Below are 22,123 nucleotides of genomic sequence, written 5' to 3' on the forward strand. Positions count from 1 at the left end.
ATCGCTAGTCGGTAGTACGCTAAACAAGTGAGATACTCGATGTTTTCATCGAAGGATTTTCAGTGCCAGAATTCTCGCTTTTAATTAATTTGCTATGTACAAAGGTAATGTCCAGTTTCAAAAATATATCTTTGGAGCTCACGTTTCATAGACAATGAAACTTCTAATATTATATATACCTGCATCTTTGCAAAACTCGTAAAGATCAAGTGGCAAACATAATTATGCGGACTAAGTATTCTATCTTCCCAGATCGCCAATCCATTATGCATATGAGTTCATTGTTTTATCCCGTTCGATACTTTATAGTGACCATATACAGCAGATGGCCTATAAATGAAGAAAACATGAGTGGCCGCAAATCGCGTGATTATATATCGATTTTTTCCCCAGAAAACTGCTATTTTCCAAAGAAGAAACTGAAGTTGAAATTTGTGAAACTCAGTACGACAATGAATTAGTGGATTCATATGATTCACATGATTACATATTAAAAGTTTTTTCCTGAAGAGTACTCATCTTCAGACGAAGCTGATGATGAAAAAAAAAGTGAAAATGAGCAAGACAATAGTGTTATATCATGTGACACGCAGCCTCAAAATGTTAGTAATGATAACGAGGAACAGTGCATGATTATATCGTCAGATAGTGATGAACACATCAATACAGACAATAGTGTTATAATATATGACACACAGCCTCAAAATGTTAATAATGATGCCGAGGAACAGTGCATAATTGTATGGTCAAATAGTGACGAACACATCGATTTAGATAATACACATATCAGTGACAGACTCGGATGAAACATTGTTCACAATTAGAAAATTAAATAATTTAGTTTACCGAGTAAGGTGAGAATTTCGTTTTCTTTGTTTTCGTATAGAAGGCCAAAAGTAAACAAGCATCGCTTGAAAAACGTAACTAAGCGCTTGCGGAAACTTTATGCGGATACAACGGCAACACTGCCCTCCTGTCCTGGGTCATTTATAGTGTTCCATCACTGTGCCAACGAGCACTACGCCCGCCGAGCCCAACAAGTGACCTATGAGAGAATTCTTTGTGATTGGTTGGTCCGTCTTGTGGAGCCAAAAGTGTATCACCTTTGAGAACGAACAGCGGCTAAGCTATCATATAATATATATATATATATATATATATATATATATATATATATATATATATATATATATATATATATATATATATATGTATATATATATATATGATATATATATATATATGTGTGTGTGTGTGTGTGTGTGTACATATATTTGAAAATCCTTTAAACTCTAAGGGTCCTTTTAGTAGGAGAAAAAGAAATAATATAGCAGAATCTTGTCAGGTCGTAGTCGTACGGAAGTCGGGAATAATGTGAAAGTCTACGGAGTTATCACACCACATTTACATACGAGATCTATGCTGCTTAGTAGGCGGCAGGAGAGACCTCGGATCTGTGGTTGGAATCATCCCAATATGAGTGGTGGCATGTATACTCGTAAATGTCACTACTTCTCTTCAAACGTGTACTATTTTGCTTTTATGCTTTGAAGAACAACAAGAAATTCAGGTTTTCACTTAGAGACAAATGTAATAAGCAATAAAGTGGATCATTAGGGAAAGGATGAGAAAGGACATGGAGAACAGTAGAGAATATGGAACTTAAGAACGATATGTCAATTAGTACTCTTGCTAAACAACCGTTTATTGAAAACGATTTTTTGTCCATTATCACAAAGTCTTAAATTCGATATAAAATATTTCCAGGTGAATTTGAGATAATGAAATCTTTCTTAAGTGGTAATTATTTACTATTTTTCTTCATCAAAGAGTTGTTAGTTTGTTTTTTTAGTGGAGTTAAGAGCATAGCCACACTCTAGGAGTTTAGAGTAATGAGCAAAAAAGTTATTGAAAATTTGTATGCGCCTGTATCTATAAATTTTTAAATAATTTTTTAATGCCTTTTATCAACTTATATAAAATTGTGAAGGATGAACAACAACTGATATTTCTGTAAGAATGAAGAGTTCACCGGAACGGCTACAATGAGGAAGGAAGTGTATGCATAATAAACAAAGAAGACTATTTGTTTATTCTTCTTTTGTTTCGTGTAAATAAATACTACGTTTATTCTTAGTTTAATTTCTTGCATACCTTTCAATCTATAATATCTATACTATATATATATATATATATATATATATATATATATATATATATATATATATATATATACACACACACACACACACACACACATATATATATATATATATATATATATATATATATATATATATATATATATATATATATATATACATTACGTTCTTCAAGGCTTGGTCCTGCGTAATGTGGAATGAAGTCTGAATAGATTACACATGATACTCAAAGATTCGTTCCACGTGCCCGAGTTAAAATGATAAATAGAGTCTATGCTTATAAAAATCTTATTTCTTCTCTCTATACGGTGTCGACGTTTATGTTTTTTTTTTTTTTTTTTTTTTTTTGTTTTTTTTTTTTTTTTTTTACTTTAATGAAAGCGTCGAAGAAGGGTTCCTATGAGAGAAAGGATCAGAAAGTTTATTAAGAGAGTGTGGGTTCATGAATGGAATATTACATTAAAATCGAGGATGTCGTTTGACAAGGAAATAATCAAGAATAAACAGAAGTTCTTAACGATTCTAGTTATTAGTTTAAACATTATCAGTTTTTATTATAACTCTCTCTCTCTCAGCTAAATAGAAAACAATGGGATGACTCCTAATATGATGGGAGTGGATTTTATATATATTTCTATCTTTATATATTTAATAATGATTAAACCATGATTAACAGGTGTTTTATTATAAAATAACTCATACAAAATAAAGCAGGAGAAAAAAAATGAGAAAAATCTTTAAAAATTAGAAGTCTGAATTTCGACGGTTTTGGAAAAGTATCAAACAGCGACGCATAAACTAGAGGTACCTTTCGAAGTACTTGCTGTTTTGGCGGGAAAGTTAGTGCTCTGTGATTGGCTGTCGATGATGTCATTAATACGCCTGCTGAACGTCATGAATCAGTTGACAAAAGTGACTAACTTTTTAACTTTAAACCTCCATATTTTTTATTAACAATTTCGTTTTTGTGTTAATATCCATTGTCACATAATCTTCAATTCTCTCTAAATTCTTTTCCAATAGGTTTTGTAAAAATAAAACCCCTTTCAGTGTTAATTATTCGACATTTTTGCTTATTGATGAATTGCTACTTTCCTTTTTACTGGCAAAAAGCGTTCATATCCAAGGAGTCTAGAGTAATAAGCAATTAAATTTTTTGGCTTTTGATACAATGAAGAAATTAATTCTAATGTGCTCCATTAATGTATTGTTATCATATATAACATTTCAGATCATTATAATGAGAGATGAAAAATAATTAACAGCGCAAGACGAATATATTGTAAGAATTAGAATTCACCCAAATGGCTACAATGGAGGAAGGGAGCGTCGGCATAAATATAACAAAAACAGACTATTTGGCGACTCTCTTGCTTGAAAAATACAGAGAATACTTCGTATGGAGACCAAGAGCATTAATTATTACTACACCTCCAATGATTCCCAATTCCATGTGTTCTTGCATGCAAGAACACATTCTCAAAGTGAATATTTGTCGAAATTTAAATCTGCCATTTTTACAAAAGTGAACCTGGCGACTATGTCATTACGTCAACAGTGAGGATATTCTAAAGCTCATTCATAACTGTAGTTGATGACGTCATCAGACATCTTTCACGAAATCGTCTCGGTATGCTGGGATGTGTAAAGGTGTTTGTTGTAGGATTTTTTTTTACCGCTGTTTTTATTACTGTCCGTCTGCTTCTATTATATATATATATTATATATTATTATTATATATAATAATATATATTATATATAATATATATATAATAGGTATAATGCCACGAAGGAAGAAACATAAACAACCCGGGGCGTTTCTGGCAAAGAATCTTTCGACTCTACGTCCTTTACTCAGCGGATAAACTCTGCTGAGTAAAGGACGTCGAGTCGGAAGATCTTGCAGAAACTCCGTTGTTTATTTTTCCTTCGTGGCTTATACCTTTATTTATGGATTTATCACGTTTCAAACTTTCGTGATTCAGTTATATATATATATATATATATATATATATATATATATATATATATAAAACTAAATCACGACAGTTTGAAACGTGATAAATCCATAAATAAAGGTATAAGCCACGAAGGAAAAATAAACAACGGAGTTTCTGCAAGATCTTCCGACTCGACGTCCTTTACTCAGCAGATAAACTCTGCTGAGTAAAGGACGTCGAGTCGAAAGATCTTGCAGAAACGCCGTTGTTTATTCTTCCTTCGTGGCTTATACCTTTATATATAAATATATATATATATATATATATATATATATATATATATATATATATATATATATATTGTTTGTATCGTTTTAAAATAAAGGAGCAAATATTCCAGACGACAGCGGTTAAGAAAACCGTAGAGAACGTGAATTCAGTATTTAATGTACATTGGAAATGTGGAAGTCCTATATTACAAGAGAATAATAATAATAATATAAAAGAGAAAAGAGTTCTCACAGCATCCAGATGCAGCTTAATATTTTTATCAATACACATTATAACTCTTTCTCTCAGCTAATAATAAAAAAAGTAATCACACAAGGTATATTGACAAAAATGGCATAACTTCTCTTCCCATTTAATAATCATATGAGCGGATACGATCGGTTTTTATCTGTATATTTTGTGATTATATTATTATCAAAAGTTGTTTCGCTATGAAATAACTCATCTGCATCACGGAGAAAATCAAAACAAAGTAAAATGTCAAGAACTAAGTAGCTTATTGTATTTGCGAAATATGACTTCTAAATGATCCATGTGTCGAAACGGACGCCAAAACACAAAGTTGTTTACCGTGAAGAGGGGAGAGGGGAATCGCAATTATTTCTGCCACTTCCAAAACCTTGAAATGTTACGAAATACCTCATTAAACCACGCAATAAATACCGTGTGTATACATTTACATTTAACAATATCAATATGTGCAATACATATAACACTCACCAAGTTGCATACCTTGGAAAACTTAAGTGCATAAACTAACTGTCGAAATTGACATGCACGTATACAACCTTTAAGATGATATCCCTGAAAGGGCACGAAAACTTCGTACTACAAATAAGCAATGTACGAATAACAGGTGTGATATTTAGAATCATAATACTAAACAAATGCGAGAGTGATGGTAACTGGAAGGCATTTAATATGGGCTGGCGTTATTCCTGTAAATGATGTCGGATTGACAGAAATAGCCCCCCCTCCCCACAAGTTTTACAGACCAACCGTTATTATTCTGAGTGATACAACGATGAAGGATAGTTCTTGTCACTTCAGAGGACTTGCTGTATCTCCGTTAGTATAAACTGGAGCTCGGAGTATCAGAGAGGCACTTGATCCTTTGTGGTCAATTACTTCGTAACTGACACTGATTTACCGCCAAACACAGGAGGAAAGCAAAAGCATTGAATTTGGTGGCTGGTTCGGTCAAAACCAGGACGCCCGCTGGAAACGGCGGGTTGTTAAAATTAAATATGAACTGAAAGAACCTCACCAAGTGCTTGCTGTTTTGGCGGGAAAACTGCTTCCCTGTGATTGGCTGTCGATGACGTCATTAACTTAGACTGCTTCAACGTCATCAAATAGTTGCCAAAAGTGAAGCTTTTTAATTCCATTCTAAAATTCATTTTACACAGATCTCATCTTCGTATACTTCCTAATTATCACAAAGGTTTAAATTTTATTGAATACATTCTCGAATAGATTTGAAATGAAGAAATCCTCTTAAAGTGCCAATTATTTGATAATTTCCTTGTTGATGGTTGCCAGTTTTCATTTTTACTGGCTTAAAGAAATTTTCATATTCAATGATTCTAGAGTATCGGACAGAAAACTTCAGGTTTTGATGCAGTTATAGCAATTAATTCTGTTTTCCTCCCTAAATGTATTATCTGATTAATACACTTTTTAAATAGCTATTATGAGCACTGAGCAATAATTAACAATGCAATGGAGGAAGATAGCGTCTGCAGAAGCTACGAAAAAGACTAATTAGCTACTTTTTTTTTTCCTTTAAGCAATGCAGAGCATAATACTACGTATGGAGGCTTAGAGCTTATGTCATTCTACTGCTATGATTCCATAACTTTATTAGCTACAATCAGATGCAAGAGCACACACTCACATAGTGAATGTTTGTCGAAATTTAAATGTTATATTTTCACATTTCATATAAAAAACTGTCTTTCTCTCCCAAAGAACAATAATAAAAAAATAAGCATACACAGACATCCCAAATAAAAAAATTATTTGAGCGGATTTTATCTACTTTAATTGTAAAATTTAATGTTTAAATCATTAATTATCAAATTGCGTTTACTTACCATAAAAGAAACTATTTGAGCGGATTTTATTTACTTTCATTGTTATATTTAATGTTTAAATCATTAATTATCAAATTGCGTTTTACTTACCATAAAAGAAACTATTTGAGCGGATTTTATTTACTTTCATTGTTATATTTAATGTTTAAATCATTAATTATCAAATTGCGTTTTACTTACCATAAAAGAAAGGAAAAATGTAAATTTTGACGGTTTTGGAGAAGTGTCGAACAGCAAAGCATAAACTCGAGGAACCCCACGAAGTATTTGCTGTTTTGGCGGGAAACTTGCTGCTCTGTGATTGGCTGTCGATGACGTCATAACTTCGTCAGTCTCAACGTCATCAAACAGTTGCAAAAAGTGACGAATCTTTTAATTCTATTCTAAATTTTTTTTAAATATATCTCGTCTTTGGGTAATTGTTCATTATCACAAAGATTTAAATTTTATTGAATATATTCTCGAACAGACTTGAAATGAAGAAATATTCTTAATGCCCCAATTATTTTATATTTACCTTGTTGATGTTGCCAGTTTTCATTTTTACTGGCTAAAAGAAATTTTCACGTCCAAGGATTGTAAAGTAACGGGCAGAAAACTTTAGGTTTTGATGCAGTCATAGCAATTAATTCTGTTTTCCTCCCTAAATGTATTGTTATCTGATTAATACAATTTTTAAATAACCATTATGAGCGTTGAGCAATAATCAGCAATGCAAAACTAATATTTTTGTAAGAATTAGAATTCACACAAATGGCTACAATGGAGGGAGGTTGCGTCTGCAGAAGCTACGAAAAATACTAGTTAGCTACTTTTTTGTTCAAACAATGCAGAGCATACTACGTATGGAGGCTAAGAGCTTATATCATTCTACCTGCTGTGATTCCATAACTTTATTAGCTAACATCAGATGCAAGAGCACACACTCACAAAGTGAATATTTGTCGAAATTTAAACGTTATATTTTCACAAAAGTGACACCTGGCAACTCTGACATTACTACGTAAACAGCGAGAGTAGAGTAGAGAGACTTCTCCAATGCCCATTCATAACTGAGGTTGATGACGTCACCAGATGTCTTCGACGAAACAGGGTTGCTGAAATGTAACAAAAAAATCGTTAGTTATCAGCTGTTTGTGATTGCTTGTATTCCTTTCTATCTATAATACTAGTTGATTTATATATAATGTATATATATATATATATATATATATATATATATATATATATATATATATATATATATATATAATATATATGTATATTATATATATATATATTATATATATATATATATATATTGTATATGTATAGTGGTTGTTATAATAATTATATATATATATATACATATATCAATAATATATATATATATATATATATATATATATATATACTATATATATAACAGTAATATTATGAAAAAGGTCGGGACTTCCGCAATATGGAAGCTTACCAGACTAGCTTCTAATGTCTAGGCATGAATAAATATTTGATAATAAAGACTGACAGCAGAAATTCAAACAACTTCATCGTATTCGAAATTATGACTTTCAACAATAAAGGCTAAGGGGAACCCATATTAACAGGAAATTATATTTATCCTCGCTATAGAGAACAGATATTAAATACAATATTGCTTATATCGTTCGTAGATCTAAAGAATAATATTTTATAACGAAAGCCAAGAAAAATGTAATATTAATGGAAGTAGCTCGCACGAGCAAAAAATATGCTGTCGATGAAACCACATTCTCCGCCGATCTTGATCAACTTTCTAACCCATCCTTTCATATTGCATTTTTTAAAGGCCTCTTTCATTACAATATATTACTCTTTAGATCTACGAGCGATATAAGCAGTATTGTATTAATATCCCTACTTTATTAAGAGAATACTATGAAAATGAGCATGTCATTTGACAAGAAAATTGTAGAAACAGAAGTTTTCAAAGCATCCTATTTTTATCCTAATTCTATTATCATTTTATATTAAAAATGTCATTCTCTTCCAAAGAACAATAAAAAATAATAACACGCACACACGGGCATCCTAAATAGATAAAAATTAATGACAAGACCTCTCCTAATTCAGTCATGATGTGAGCGGATTTTATCTATTTTCCTTTTTATATTTAGCGATTAAATTATTATCAAAATGTGTTTTGTCATCAGATAATCCATGCTTATAACATCATGAGGAAAGGGAACGAGAAAAACTTACACATTTTTTACGGTTTTAGAGAAGTATCGAGCAGCAACGAGTAACACTGAAGGAATGCAACGAAGTACTTGCTGTTTCGGCGGGAAACTTGCTGCTCTGTGATTGGCTGTCGATGACGTCATCAACTACGTCAGTTTCAACTCATCAAGCAGTTGCCAAAAGTAACTACCCTTTCAACTCTAAACCACCATTTTTACTAAACATAACTCGTCTTTGTGCATATCTCCATGGTCACACAATCCTAATTTCTGTATAAAATATCTTCAAATAGATCTGAAATAAAGAAATACTCTGATGTGCTAATTATTTGATCTTTTTCCTTATTGGAGAGTTGTCAGTTTGTGATTTTATTAGCGTAGAGAGTACCGTCTTATCCAAGGAGTCTTGAGTAATAGGGAAAAATATCTAATTAAATTTTGGACGTAATGAAGGCCCTAAAATCAAAATTACCCCTTTAATGCCTTTTTATCAGATATTATTTCATACCCAATAATAATTGTGAGATGAATAGCTATAAACGATGAAAAACCAACATATTTGAAAGAATTAGAGTTCACCAAATTGGCTACGATGGAGGTTGGTATCGTCTGCATAACTAGAAATAAAAGACTCTACCAAGAATATAGGCGAGGAGGATATACCATTAAATCTCAAATGACCTCATTTAATGATTCCTCACATTTAATAGCTACCATGATGCAAGCGCACGCACACACACACACACACCCCTGAGTGAATATTCGTCGGAACTTAGATGTTATTTTTACAAAAGTGATATCTGGCAATGCTATCATTACGGAAATAAAAAGTGTAATAGGAACTACTATGAGATTCAGGGCCTCTGTAACACGGTTTTTTCGCAATAACTTTTTATCTATGCATTTCATAAATATAACGCTTATTCAGAATACATATTATATCTACACATAAATTTTGACTGTATTCTGCATTACGTAGGTTGAATAAATTTTGTACTTATAATGTAAAAGTGACCTTTTTTGAAGACGGGCCAACTTACTCAGAGAAAAGGTTTCGAACGCATTCGTTACGTAACTTATGACAGCATTTCTTCCCTTTTTCTCCGATGGATGATTGGCTATACGTAACGAAGGCTAAACCTCTATCAACAATGACATACAAATTTAAATACAAGCAAATCAGTACACCTTTATGAACTCTGGAACCTCTCCACTGATAATTGTCATAATGAACAAACCAACAAAATATGTTATTAAATACAAAAACACTACGATTATTAGTCTAACTCCCAAAATAGGTTTCCTAAGAAATTACAGTACTTTATAGGTCACAATCAGATTGACAAGATGTAGGGAATAGTTGGTAATTTTCAAAAACAGTAGACAAGCTTGATTTGATAACTGCTATATCCAATGTCAAGCAATTTTTATTTATTGGCTATCTACCTATTTACTGAAAAAAAAAAAAAAAATAGCCGGTACCATATATTGGCTTTAAACCTTCACCAATAATTATCGTCAGAATGATGACTTAATGAGGCTCCACCCACTTTAGCCTCGTTATAATTCAGGATAACACTGAAGGCTATCATGGGCATTGTTGGAATAGAAAATTTAACATCTGTCTATAAAAACTAATTTTTCGAGTAGTTGTAAGAAGTGCTAAATGATCCTCAAGGATCCCAGCAGTTGGCCTAAACGTTTAATTCATGTATATTAATGCTATACTGTTGTGGCACTACTGCTACTGTAGTATTACTACGCTAGCACTGATACCCCACCCACATCTATGTATCGTTCCGCCATTCATAAAGTCTTTGGGTTTCGGAGCCGATTGAGTTTCTGTCGGGTGGATGGGCGGGGCAACATTTCGTCAAAAGATGTGTCTACCTTGCTTACGTAATGAATGTTTTTCGACTCTTGGCTCGTAATCATTGGCCATGGCGTCGGCTAGATCATTTTTACTCTATAAAAATTAAAACTATCGGGTTTAGGTTATTGATAATGCTAACAAAATTTGTGTGTGGTTGTAAAATATACATAAGTCAACTTTCAGCTACATCCGATGCTTTGACAAAGAGCAAAGTCCAAAAAACCGTGTTACAGAGACCCTGAATCTCATAGTAGGTCATATCAGGTTGAGTGGAGTCTTTCTAGCCCTCTTGCCTTACAGAAGTCCGTATTGACATGTGTGCTTCTTAAAAAAGCTTAACATTCGCCAAAGAAATGAGGGACGTCAACAAAAAATTAAAACCAGGGAGTAGTACTCACTAAGAAGAGCAGGTCAAGTTGTCTTAGCACTCGTCTATCCACTGAGCTTTATCAGAAGTTGTCCCAGTTAGTTGCTAAATCATCAGAATTCTGACTTATCAACAAGAACCCTGTCGAAGGCATCCTGCCAGAGTACTACACCGAGAGATGTAGTACCCAGGCTTCCTCCTGCCCGGGGCGACTTTTACAGAGAAAACCCAAATCCAGTAAGCTCTCTACGTCTTACCCATAAGCCAGACACCGCATCGCCATCTTGAATTGAGAAGGCCTGAGATGACCCAAGCATGAGTCATCACCAGACGTCCGAGTCTGGCTATGCGTTTCCATTCACAACTTTGTATTTTTGGTGGCATTTATCAGTTATTTGCAGAATGTAAAATTTGTGTGTAAGTTAATTATGTTTTACAGTCTTTTGCATCATCAGTATCCTCTGGACCTGGTTAATATGATTAAATATAAAGGGAAATCAATGCAAAAACAGTAATGAGAACAAAAAAGTTTATTCACAGAAATGAGTATATAATACATTTTTATACTTAGAAAGGAGGAAAAGAGAACAAAAATGGTGACAAAAGATGCCTCTCTCTTTAGGAAAAGTATAAGAGCTATATACAAAATAAATGTTCACTATAATTTACAGCAATTGTTCTTCAGAATCTTATTTCTTCAGCGTATTCAGCTTTCTCTTCTTTGTCAAATTTTTGCAATTTTGAATGTTTTCATTACTTTTCTTACAATAATTATTTAGCAGGGCATTGGAGGAAGCAAATATTAGCATTTTTAAAATTTTTTCTGTGCTATGCCCAGCCTCACAATCATTTAGAAGTAAGAAGTCATCATTATCAGAAAGGAGAGTGAGTGAAATGTCCGTGGCCAAATTCCTTTGATACATTGATTTGATAAAATCAGGACACTGTGACAGTTTATCAATGATCATATTGTTAAACAGAATTGCGTTTACTACAGATTCATGCGATAAAGAAACCTTCCTCTGCTTATACCTTGAATGTAACTGTTATTGCCTGGTAAGCTATCTTTTGTTTCTTGGCAAGTTAGTAAGTCTTTACACTTAAATTCTTTCACAACAGCACACACACAATAGCCAGCAAGGTATGTTATAAACGGGAAAAGATCCATACATTTATCAAAATCATCTTGACTGACATCAATATAAGAAAAAAAAAATCGTTATTTCCGGACACCTGATTATTCATGCGCTCCCAATTCGTTTCTTCGAAGATCTTCATTTCGATGTTTTTATTATCAAAAGTTATTCTGAGAACAGACATTAACTTCAGTTTTTTTTTTTTCACACTCGAACAATTGTCGTAAGGAAATGTAATTGCTGCCAGCAAGTCGACGATATTTACCAAATCTATTTTCAAGTTGATCGGTTTGAAATTTTCCTGGTAAGACATATTTCATTTTTAATTTTTCTACACAGTATTTTGTTGTCTCTATAATTGCACTAGTTGTGTGTTTTAAGGCAGTGAATGTTTCCTTACTCAGCTTTCCACCAGTTTTAGTAATGTTATTCCAGAGATCTAACCAGAAATGGAATTTCTGTAGGAAAATATACTTCTCATCATTTACATTATATATGTGGATGCTTTACATTCATTATGGTCCACCAGAGATAAATGACTTTAATATAATTAGCTACATCTTCAGAATTTGGCAAACGTTCTTTTCCCGTTGTCAAAACTGCCTCTATGACATATTCGTTGAAAATTTGTAGGGCAAGGCTGACGTTTTGCCTTTCTAGACTCGATGGATTTAATGCCTTTGATGTAAGTTTGTACGCAAGTCTGAGGAGAGAATCTGCTTCTAAATTGTGTAATTTATGCAAAGTGGCAAATGGAGCATTACATATTTTGGGTGCAGTATGGAATCCACTCTCAAAGGGAAACTCAGGAAAAATCATGTGTTTATCAGCATCTCTTTGATTGATCCAGTTATTTCTGAGGCACTTCAGCAAATGCACAGAGTCAAACATGACAAAAAAAGCGCGGGAGTTATCTGCAGGGTGTTCATACATAACTGAAGGTTTCGGTGGTAAAGAGAAGTGTGACATAGCTTTCTGATTTATGGTATTATTGTTTGTTAATACACAAATTACTCTGAAGCCAATGCTTTCCAAGCCAATGATTATCTGCTTTATGAAAGTAAACATTTCCTGCTGTCATAGATTTTGCTGGCAATATGTGAAGGACATCTTTAAATCCAGAAAACAAACTATTTATCATGAACACAAATGCGCTAGTAGCTGCCCCAGTTCTGTCGTAAGCTGCCCCAACGATACTACCACCTTTGTAGTCATAATAAGGCTTAATATGAATTTCATCTATCATCAAGGTCACTGTTATGTCGCTTTTTAAGAGATATTAAACCTTTCTTCGCCGGATTTAAGTATAACACTAGAAAGGTCACTGGAGATCGGAGTTGCCAACTAGTCTCATTAGATAGCCTCAGAAAAAGTACCCACAGAAATGCAAATTAAAAACAAATGGTTGAACAGTTTACAAAATATGAAAGTTGTAAGTACTGAGTTTTCATTTAAAGTCATCAGCAATGACTGATAATGTATTTTATAATCATTTGTGTTAATAAACTTGTTTCTCATCATAACTTCTGCGCTGATTTTCCACCATTACAGCATATTTAATCATATTAACCACGTTTAGAGGATGATGATGCTGTTAAAGACTGTGAAATGTAATTGTCTAACATAGCAATTAAATACTCTACATAAAAAGTAATAAATAACACCAAAAATACAGAACTGGGAATGGTAACTTGTGGCCAGGGTCAGACGACTGGTGATGACTCATCGCTGTGTTTTGAGTGATGGCACAGGCCTTGTCAATTCAAGATGGCGATGGACACCGCCTCCAACCTACAGCATCGTCGGGAAACTTATTGACCTCCTCACCCATAGATCCTCGGCAGGTACCGCCCTCAGTCGTCAAATGACGTCTTACGGAAACTCCGAGGGTCTCCAAGTCTCTCCTTTCTATAGGTAGCATCGCCTCTTGAGGCGTCGAGAGCCCCTTACCGACGTTCCAGTCGATGAGACGAGGAAACACATCCTGGATAGTGTATGTTTGTGAGGATACCACACGGACTGTGAACATCCTCGAAGAAGGCCTAAAGGCTCTCCTTTAAGCATGCGCCAAGGAAGACCCCACCCACACCCCCGTACCGAATTAGTCATCAAAATATAAATTCCAAACTGGTGTTGGGGTCGACTAACACAGCTTACTACTCAGACATTCAATCATTATATTTACAGACCCGGAATTTTGCTGTCATGGACTCGTCCACAACACTTGTCAGTAATTCATGAACTTATTGTGGCTGCTCGGATATTATCTGCTCGGTTAATTTCTTTATCATTTTTTTTTTTCAAGTAAAAAAATTCTTGGAATCTCTGATTTCTTCTGTCTGCCAAGAGTTCCCTCATAAGGGGCCATTATCTTCAATAAAAACAGTTTTTCTCTGCCCTCGTATTGAAAGTTATATCTCCTTAAATGAGAGAGTCTGTCGAGACGTGTGCAAGTGGACTATCCATTAAAGTGATTAGTTCTTGCTAAAACTATTATAATTATGCTTTACTGAAATTTATTCCTACTTATATGGGCTTCTATTTGAACTGCCATTTTGTTTTATTGATAACGGTTATCGTACTTTTAAAGCACAAATTTGAGCAATTCTCCATACATTTAAGCAATTTCCATCTACTAAGGTAGAAAATTTATCCATCAAATCAGTTACCTTTCCTTGTTGGCGAGAACTTTCGCCCAAGGGAACACTATTATATACAAAGCCATTATTTCCCATTTTAGGTGGAAGTGGCTATCACTTCCCGGGACATTATTATCCACTGAAGCTGTGATTTCTTCTTAAAGAGGTGAGGCTGTTAGCTTGGGATACATCGTTATCCATCAGGCCATTCCGTCGTTTAAAGGGGAGATATCAACTAGAAGGACATTATCTTTTAATGTACCCTTTGTATATCCTGGAAGAAAGAATAAACTGGAACCTGGACTGGATATCATTAGCCAAAGAGGGTATTTTCACGCCTACAGGAAGGAGGATGTCACCGATACGCGATATGATCAGTCATCAATATAAGGAAATAATTACTTCTTAAAGGGAAGACGTTAATATTCAGGGAGACGATGACCGACTAAGGGAATATCGCTATGCATTAAAGCCATCGCTCTGACTAAGAGGGCGAAGCTTTCAACTAAGGGTTATTATTATTTGTGAGAGCCAAGATCCCCTTCCAGCGAGGGAGATTGTTAATAAGCAGCGCATTATCGTCCATTAAAACTACAATCTTTATCCTTAAAGGGGAAAGGCTGTCACCTAATGGAACATCGTTTCCCATTAATAGTGTTAAAAAAAAAAAAAAAAGGAAAGTGTCCCTCGGGAGAATAATATTTTCCACTAAAGTCAGTCAAATAGGACAGGCTTCCTAAAATGACGTCGTCACCTATCAAAGCTGTCATTATTCCTTAAAAGCCCACTAATTATTGCCTAATATGATTTTATGACTCGTTAAAGCCTTCACTTCATAGGTGGGAAAATCTTTTATCATGCAAGGAAGGTACTGTTTTTTCTGTCTTCTTGAAAAATAGCGGTAATTATTTCTCCCGATGGGATTTGAATGTTTTAACCAAAGCCACTTCCCTTCCTTCAGAAGGGAGAGACTTGGGGTTGGATAAGTGGAGTGAGAGAGGTTTGAAAGAACCTCAGTATCAAGGAGCTGTACGAGTGCTTGCAAGATATGGGTTAGTGGTGCTAGGTGCGTTGGGGAATTCGACGCAGTGTTGATGGGCCAGCCTTCCGTGTAATTGTATGAATAAATTTTTAATTAATCCACCTTTTGTTAGGGTCCATGGCTCAAATATATATATATATATATATATATATATATATATATATTATATATATATATATATATATATAAAGGAATTTATTCAAAAGTGGTCATAAATCTCCGACTTTTGTTTGAATATGCCGGAAAAGCGTAGCGATCTTTCTTTGGTGATCTATCGTTAGAAGTTATTTACCTCTAGATGTGTGTGTGTGTGTGTGCGTGTGTGTTTATGTGATTGATCTGTGCGACGGACCTGGATGCCAACGGAACCGTTAGATGCTCATCATTCATTCGCTTGACGGCTCTTCGCTAAATTTGATCTTTATCCCTCTCTTTTTTTTTTTAAATCATTAGAAGTGCTGTGAAGTAAAGCTGCCTTTATTTCGGGAATCATCGTCTCATAAGTCGTCATGATTAGAGCAGTTTTCCTTCATTCGAAAGGTTAAATTGCATAGCAAATCACAAGAATAATTAATCAGTCACTACTATAACAACCATTGCATGCAGCATCTCAGCCCATTCACATCATCTTTGTTCCAAGGAAAGGAGAGGCCAAGAGATGATGCCAAACTTTGATTCCAGCATCCATCCATCCAGAGGAGGACCAGCATCATGAGCCCCACGTCAGAGCAGCAGTGTCGGTGAGGTGAAACAGCTTTATCAGGACCTGGAAGAGAGAGAGAGAGAGAGAGAGAGAGAGACGAGAGAGAGAGAGAGAGAGAGAGAGAGAGAGAGAGAGAGATGAGCTTCTAGTTCCCAGGTCGCTTGTGGATAGATAGAGTCCTGGAAAAGATAAGAGGGACGACAAAGTCCCGAGCGCTGCCGGGTTATCCAGGGACTGAGAAGATGAGTCGTTTCCACTCCGTCCAGCGCTGCGTGCATCTTCGGAGGCCGGGCGCGATCCCCCTCCAGGGAAGCAGAGCATGAATTTCAATAACCCTCCTCCCGAAGGGGCCCGACGGTTCACGCACAAAGCGCTAAAACCGCCTCGATAAACGATCCTGCGGTAGCGTCTGGTGGCGATCCAGGTTCGTTTTGCTTCGTCACCATAGAGTAGACGAGTGTTTGTACGCATGCGCCGTGCCATGGGCCAGGTGATCGATCGAGCGACCGAGTCAGTATGCGTGTGGTCGGTGAGAGAAGTGCTGGTCCGCGGCTCCAATCCCGAAGAGAGTTGTGCGACCTCGCGTGCTCCTTCTTCTCGTGCTCACCTGGATCAAAGCGCCCCGCCCCCCCTCCACCTTCAACACACGTATCCACCCACCAACAACAGGTACGTTGAGAGACACACCTCTCTGCCACGCCCACCTGATGCTTCATCTACACCTCTCCTACCTCAGCCCCCCTCCCTCATTTCCTCTCTCGTTCCATTCAGAAATACGCTGGAACACTCATTTCTGTCGTCACGCGGAACTGGAGAATGAGCGCGCGTCCATGAGACGCCGACGCCAGATGGAATGCTGCTGAGGTGGCTCCCGGCGCGGCCATCATTCCACAATTACTGCTGTTGAAATTTTAGCCTTCCTTGGCGATGAAGGGCACTTCCAGACACGAAAAAAAGAGGCCAGTGCTGGTCGCGACCTGCGCCTTTGTCGCTCTACCGTCTACTTTCATTTTCTCATAGGAGAGGTTTGTGTTTATGCCGAGGCGCTATGCTCAACGATGGCTTCCTTTCATTCAACGCATCTTTCTCTTTATCTCTCACGTTAGAAGAAGGAACAATCAGTCAATCGAGCGCCCAAAAAACGCTCGTGACAGGACTCCCCCCCACCCCCTCTTTCATTATCGGCGGCGTCCTGGAATCGCAACTGGAAATTCTGTGCGACAATCGCCACCGGGGATCAATGAGAGCCGTTTTTGTTTTTCCATATGGCTTTCAACACTTATTTTGATTTGCAGGGGGGCGCTGCCCCCTCGAAACGTCTCGTATTATCCAGATGATTCAGAACATTTCGAGTTGGGGAGTGGTGGAGGTAATACCTTAATTTTGATACATATGTTATTACACTGTCCAGATATTTTGTCATGATTGTTTTTCAAAGACTGGAAAATCGAAATGTCCATTTTAAATCGACATCAAGTATACAAAACATTAGCACAAAAAACATCAGCAAGGTTAAAAAAGGACACAGACACTCATACACGCACACACACACACATGCACACACACGCAAACTTATTCATATTACATACATAAGAAAAATTATACCACTGAATTAACGCTCATGCAAATATTTCAAATCGAAGTCATGCAACAGTGACGTTTATATAAGTAATGTATCTTGATAATAATTCAATTTAACATTCAGTATTTTCAGATAGCTATTTCCAGTTCTTCAGCTTTCAGTGTGAGTTTTAGCAACGAATCAATCTTTTTTTTTTTTTTTTTATAAAATAATCTATACTAAAACGAATAAAGCGTTATCTCGTCGCATTTGCAATGAATAGTATTTAGGGGGGAAAAAGTCCAGGTAAGAAATAATCGCGCAGAAAATTAACACTGAAAAAGTGTGATCATGTCGCAACATAATAGCTATTTGGTATTTTAAAAAACTGAAAAGTTAAATGACAATGCAGATAAAAAAAATTACTATAGAGTTTTGAAATAGTCTGGTATTTCCCGTAGACTTTTACTTTTTTTCTCTCGTTAACCTACCAAAAGTGGAGGTTGTCGAATCCATAATAATGGAAGCCATATTTACTTACGGTTTTTTTTTATTCTATTATCTCTTTATTTTAAAAATATTCTAACTCTGGGTAACTAGCTATCTCAATAGCATTATCGTGCATGGGCTATGCATGATCTCTACCTTAATCAGAGTTTAGTGTCAGACTCGTTAATAATTTGGGAAATTCAGATTTGCCATTTTTTTTAAAGAAAATGTGCAGTGATTATTGGTTATTAATGCTCCATATTCAGCAGGATATATGGTTTGCAAATGAATTGATATTAAGCAACAGCACTGTCATCAACAGTTATGATTATACTGGTTGGTATCCTAGGATTTCAGAAGGAACACTCACGCAAAACACTTGAAAACCAAATGATTCTTTTTAGGGGCTTTCACAAATCCCAGAATTTTCATAGATTACCGGAAACTGAAACTGTTAGGAATATTTCTAAAATGAACTCACTCCTAACTGGGAAGGGATTTGCAACACAAATCTTACGTTCAAAACGCTGTAGGAAGAACACTCAAGAAGGAATTATAATAAAACATAAGAAAGGAAAAGTCATAACTCGTATCAGTGACAGACATTAATTCAAAGGTTAGCAATATGAGTCAAATGACTGAAAGTAAGAGAGCAAGAATGTCATAAGAGAATCTTAAATACCTCTTAGCACGAAAGAAGGAGAGTCTTGAGCAAATTCAGTTTATATCGCTTCCTATTATCTCATCAAAAGATTAGATAAAGTAAATATAGCGCAGAAATATGGAGGGATTCCGTACCTAGACTCAGACGAATAATATACTTGGGATTAAGTACAAAAATAAAAGCTGCGACTTCTCTTTGGCAGAGGTTGGAATAAACCCTCTGTCCTCGTTAATTTGTGTTAATTAAAAGCTTTTCAGACGCCAGCTCTCAACCCTTGCCTAAGATTTCATCAAAAGGAGTTCGGAGAAGAGTCACATTGGCGTCTCTCTCTGTGTCGAGCTCCCCAAGTCCTTTCAGTCCTCAGAAGGCTTTTTAAGTCTTAGATCTGGAACCTGAGACTTATTTTCAAGTCTGCTCTCATCGCTATTCGAAGGAGTAGAAAATGCGTCCTTTAACTCCACGTCTCGATTAGCCTCGCAAAGACTACGTTTGTTATAAAGACTTCTTCGAGCAAGAAGACAACCCCCTTTATTTTTTTTTAATCAGGAAAATCTGTATGGATACACAGACAGAGAGGACTGAATAGTCAACCATTCCTTGGAGAATCTGAGAGGGGGACAAGGGTCTGAGGACGGAGAAAGAATGCGGTGATACTAAAGAAAAGTAGACGAAAGATGAGTGAAGAATTCTGATTCTTTTTAACACTCTCAAGTACAATGGCTACAGAAGTGTGCGAAGTCACCAGATTTTTTTTTTAAGATACCTGGACTTTTTGCCTCCAGATGAAGATGGGTCTGCAGGAGAAGTAATAACTAATGTATTTATTTACATTTGGTAATGAGTGGTACCAACGATTATTTTGGTCATCATAAGGCCTCACCGCACAGTCAGTCATTCTCTTGAACTATAAAATGTACATGTAATGACAATAAGCACAAATATTTGTTGAAAGCTTTAGTCATTCTAAATTCTTCAGAAGTGTCAGAGAATTATAAGGTCGTATCTCAGCCTTAAAAACAAAGAATGTTGATCTTGTTTGTTCATATTGATTGCTTAAGAACCATTACTTTCAAGTGAGCGTAATACGAACCAAGAATATGTTTCAATATTCCTGGAATTCTAAGGTGAAATGATATTTCAGACTAGAACTAACTAGAAAAAACAGATCGTTCAATTTCGTGAAACTTTATAAGCAAAGTTATAACACCATTATCGATGACTTGCAGCAAGTATGATGGAATGAATTCACCTGTCTAAAACCTGGAGCAGAAAATGACAGAGAGCCGTGCCAACAAAATATTCCAGCTCCAACCAAAAACCCCCCTTCAATTTGTACTTTTGTCGCGTGAATCACCACGTGAAGAAAAAAGTTCTCGAAGATAATTTTAGACTGTGTTGGACCTCTTCCAAGAGTGAAACCTGGTAATCAATACTTATCAGCTATTATGGGTGCCCCACGACTCTGATAAACTGTTCCCTACAACCACTAAAGTTTATTAGTTGAAATTCTCTCGATTTCATCCCATTTATTTTTTTTTGGCTAGTGAATCTGGCTGTGTTAGACTTATCATATGCATGATTTAATTGAGGAAACTGTGCATCCATTATGAGTTCAAGACAAAATCATGACGAAGTTATTGGGATGTCCTCCACATCTGGGTCGCGGGCTAGGCTTGAATAGATATTTAAACTCTGTCTCCACTGAAATGAAACCAATACGGCTAGGCCATTATTTGCTGTGAGAAATGTAACTAATAAGCTTTATCTATCTTTCGCTTGTCTTTGTATTTGGCTGCAAATGCTAAACTATTTGTGATAGTCGGCCATTACTAAATTGCCAAAGAATGACAGGATAAAAGTAGTGATGCATGTGTAAAGGGACAACAATCTTTTGTGTTCCCGGTTATGACGTCAAGGTTAAAGTTCCATCGATGATTCTCTAATGAAATATCACATTCCCTCTCTTGATACTCCAAATGGGACTAGTTCATATGACTGCCATTACAGCTGCTTATGTCACGTGACTTCTGTGCCGTATGAGACTACATACCGTCATTTAAAACGGGCAAATAGACAGAAAGGGAAAACCTTTTACTAGGGAAGTACACTGCATCGAACATTCCCTGGTAAGCAATTCTTTTTGTTAACGAAAACATAACGATAACTTCCATCGTGGCAAAAGGGAAGGAAGAATTCTAAGTCAAACAAAGAAACAGGGACACCTCCAAAATAAATTCCCTTCCTCTGTCATAACAACTCAATAACACAACTCAACGAGATCTAAGAGGCAGCGTAAAAGAACTTCGCTCGCAATGGAATTAGCTCATTTTTTCCTCTCGCTAAGTGATTGGCCATAGGGTCCTTGCCCTTCTGGGAGAGGAATTGCTTACTTTACGTCGAGTGGAACTAAATATATCCAGTTCGCCTAACTGGAAGGGAGGAGGACGAAAGAAAGGGAAGTCGCGGAGGAAAAGTGCGGAAATGAAACAGAGTAGCAAGAAGAACGGAATAAGAGTTCCCCATTTTTTTCTGTTCAAATTGATGCACACCTCAGACCAGCAGTAGTAGAGGCATGACTGGGAGGCTGAATTGTCGAACAAGTTATTTGAACGAGATTCCGTCGCCTTCAGTGACAGGATAAATCATTTCAACTATGAAAGAATGGGCCCACTGAAGCCTCTGCCGGGATAGATTTATAATCCTCTTCATTGTTTTGGTATTGATGAAGCGTTAAATTCCGTACGAGATTAGGGCTAAATGCTCTCGACCTGCCGGTGATAAAAGCTTTCGAGTAAGTTTATTACACTGCTGTGGGATTATTATTATTATTATTATTATTATTATTATTATTATAAACCAAAGGACACATTTGAAATTGCTTAAATATTGGGGGATTCACACTCATGTTAAAATTTCTAAATGCTTAGGAAAAAATTCTTACTCTGACAGTATAGTCTTCAAA

The 22,123-nt window shown here is 35.8% G+C and overlaps 1 protein-coding gene and 1 long non-coding RNA gene across 5 annotated transcripts in view; one reads left to right on the top strand and one right to left on the bottom strand.

Annotated features, from left to right (window-relative positions):
• Positions 1-6,696: 6,696 nt before the first annotated feature.
• LOC135218443 (uncharacterized) overlaps positions 6,697-22,123 on the bottom strand; it is a 127,265-nt gene continuing 111,838 nt past the window's right edge. For 2 of the 3 annotated variants that reach the window (XR_010315326.1, XR_010315328.1), the window contains one exon: positions 6,697-7,586. This is a non-coding gene — a long non-coding RNA (uncharacterized LOC135218443). Of the gene's footprint in view, positions 7,587-8,718; positions 8,983-22,123 lie in introns of those variants that run through there. The other variant, XR_010315327.1, reaches the window with a different exon arrangement.
• Positions 16,669-22,123, top strand: part of LOC135218442 (probable sodium/potassium/calcium exchanger CG1090) — a 139,627-nt gene continuing 134,172 nt past the window's right edge. The window contains exon 1 of one of the 2 annotated variants that reach the window (XM_064254758.1): positions 16,669-17,116. In XM_064254758.1, the coding sequence (XP_064110828.1) occupies positions 16,917-17,116 (200 nt within the window). In that variant the 5' untranslated portion in view covers positions 16,669-16,916. The remainder of the gene's footprint in view (positions 17,117-22,123) is intronic. The other variant, XM_064254759.1, reaches the window with a different exon arrangement.

This window comes from Macrobrachium nipponense, chromosome 9, assembly GCF_015104395.2.
Source record: "Macrobrachium nipponense isolate FS-2020 chromosome 9, ASM1510439v2, whole genome shotgun sequence".
Taxonomy (NCBI): Eukaryota; Metazoa; Arthropoda; class Malacostraca; order Decapoda; family Palaemonidae; genus Macrobrachium; species Macrobrachium nipponense.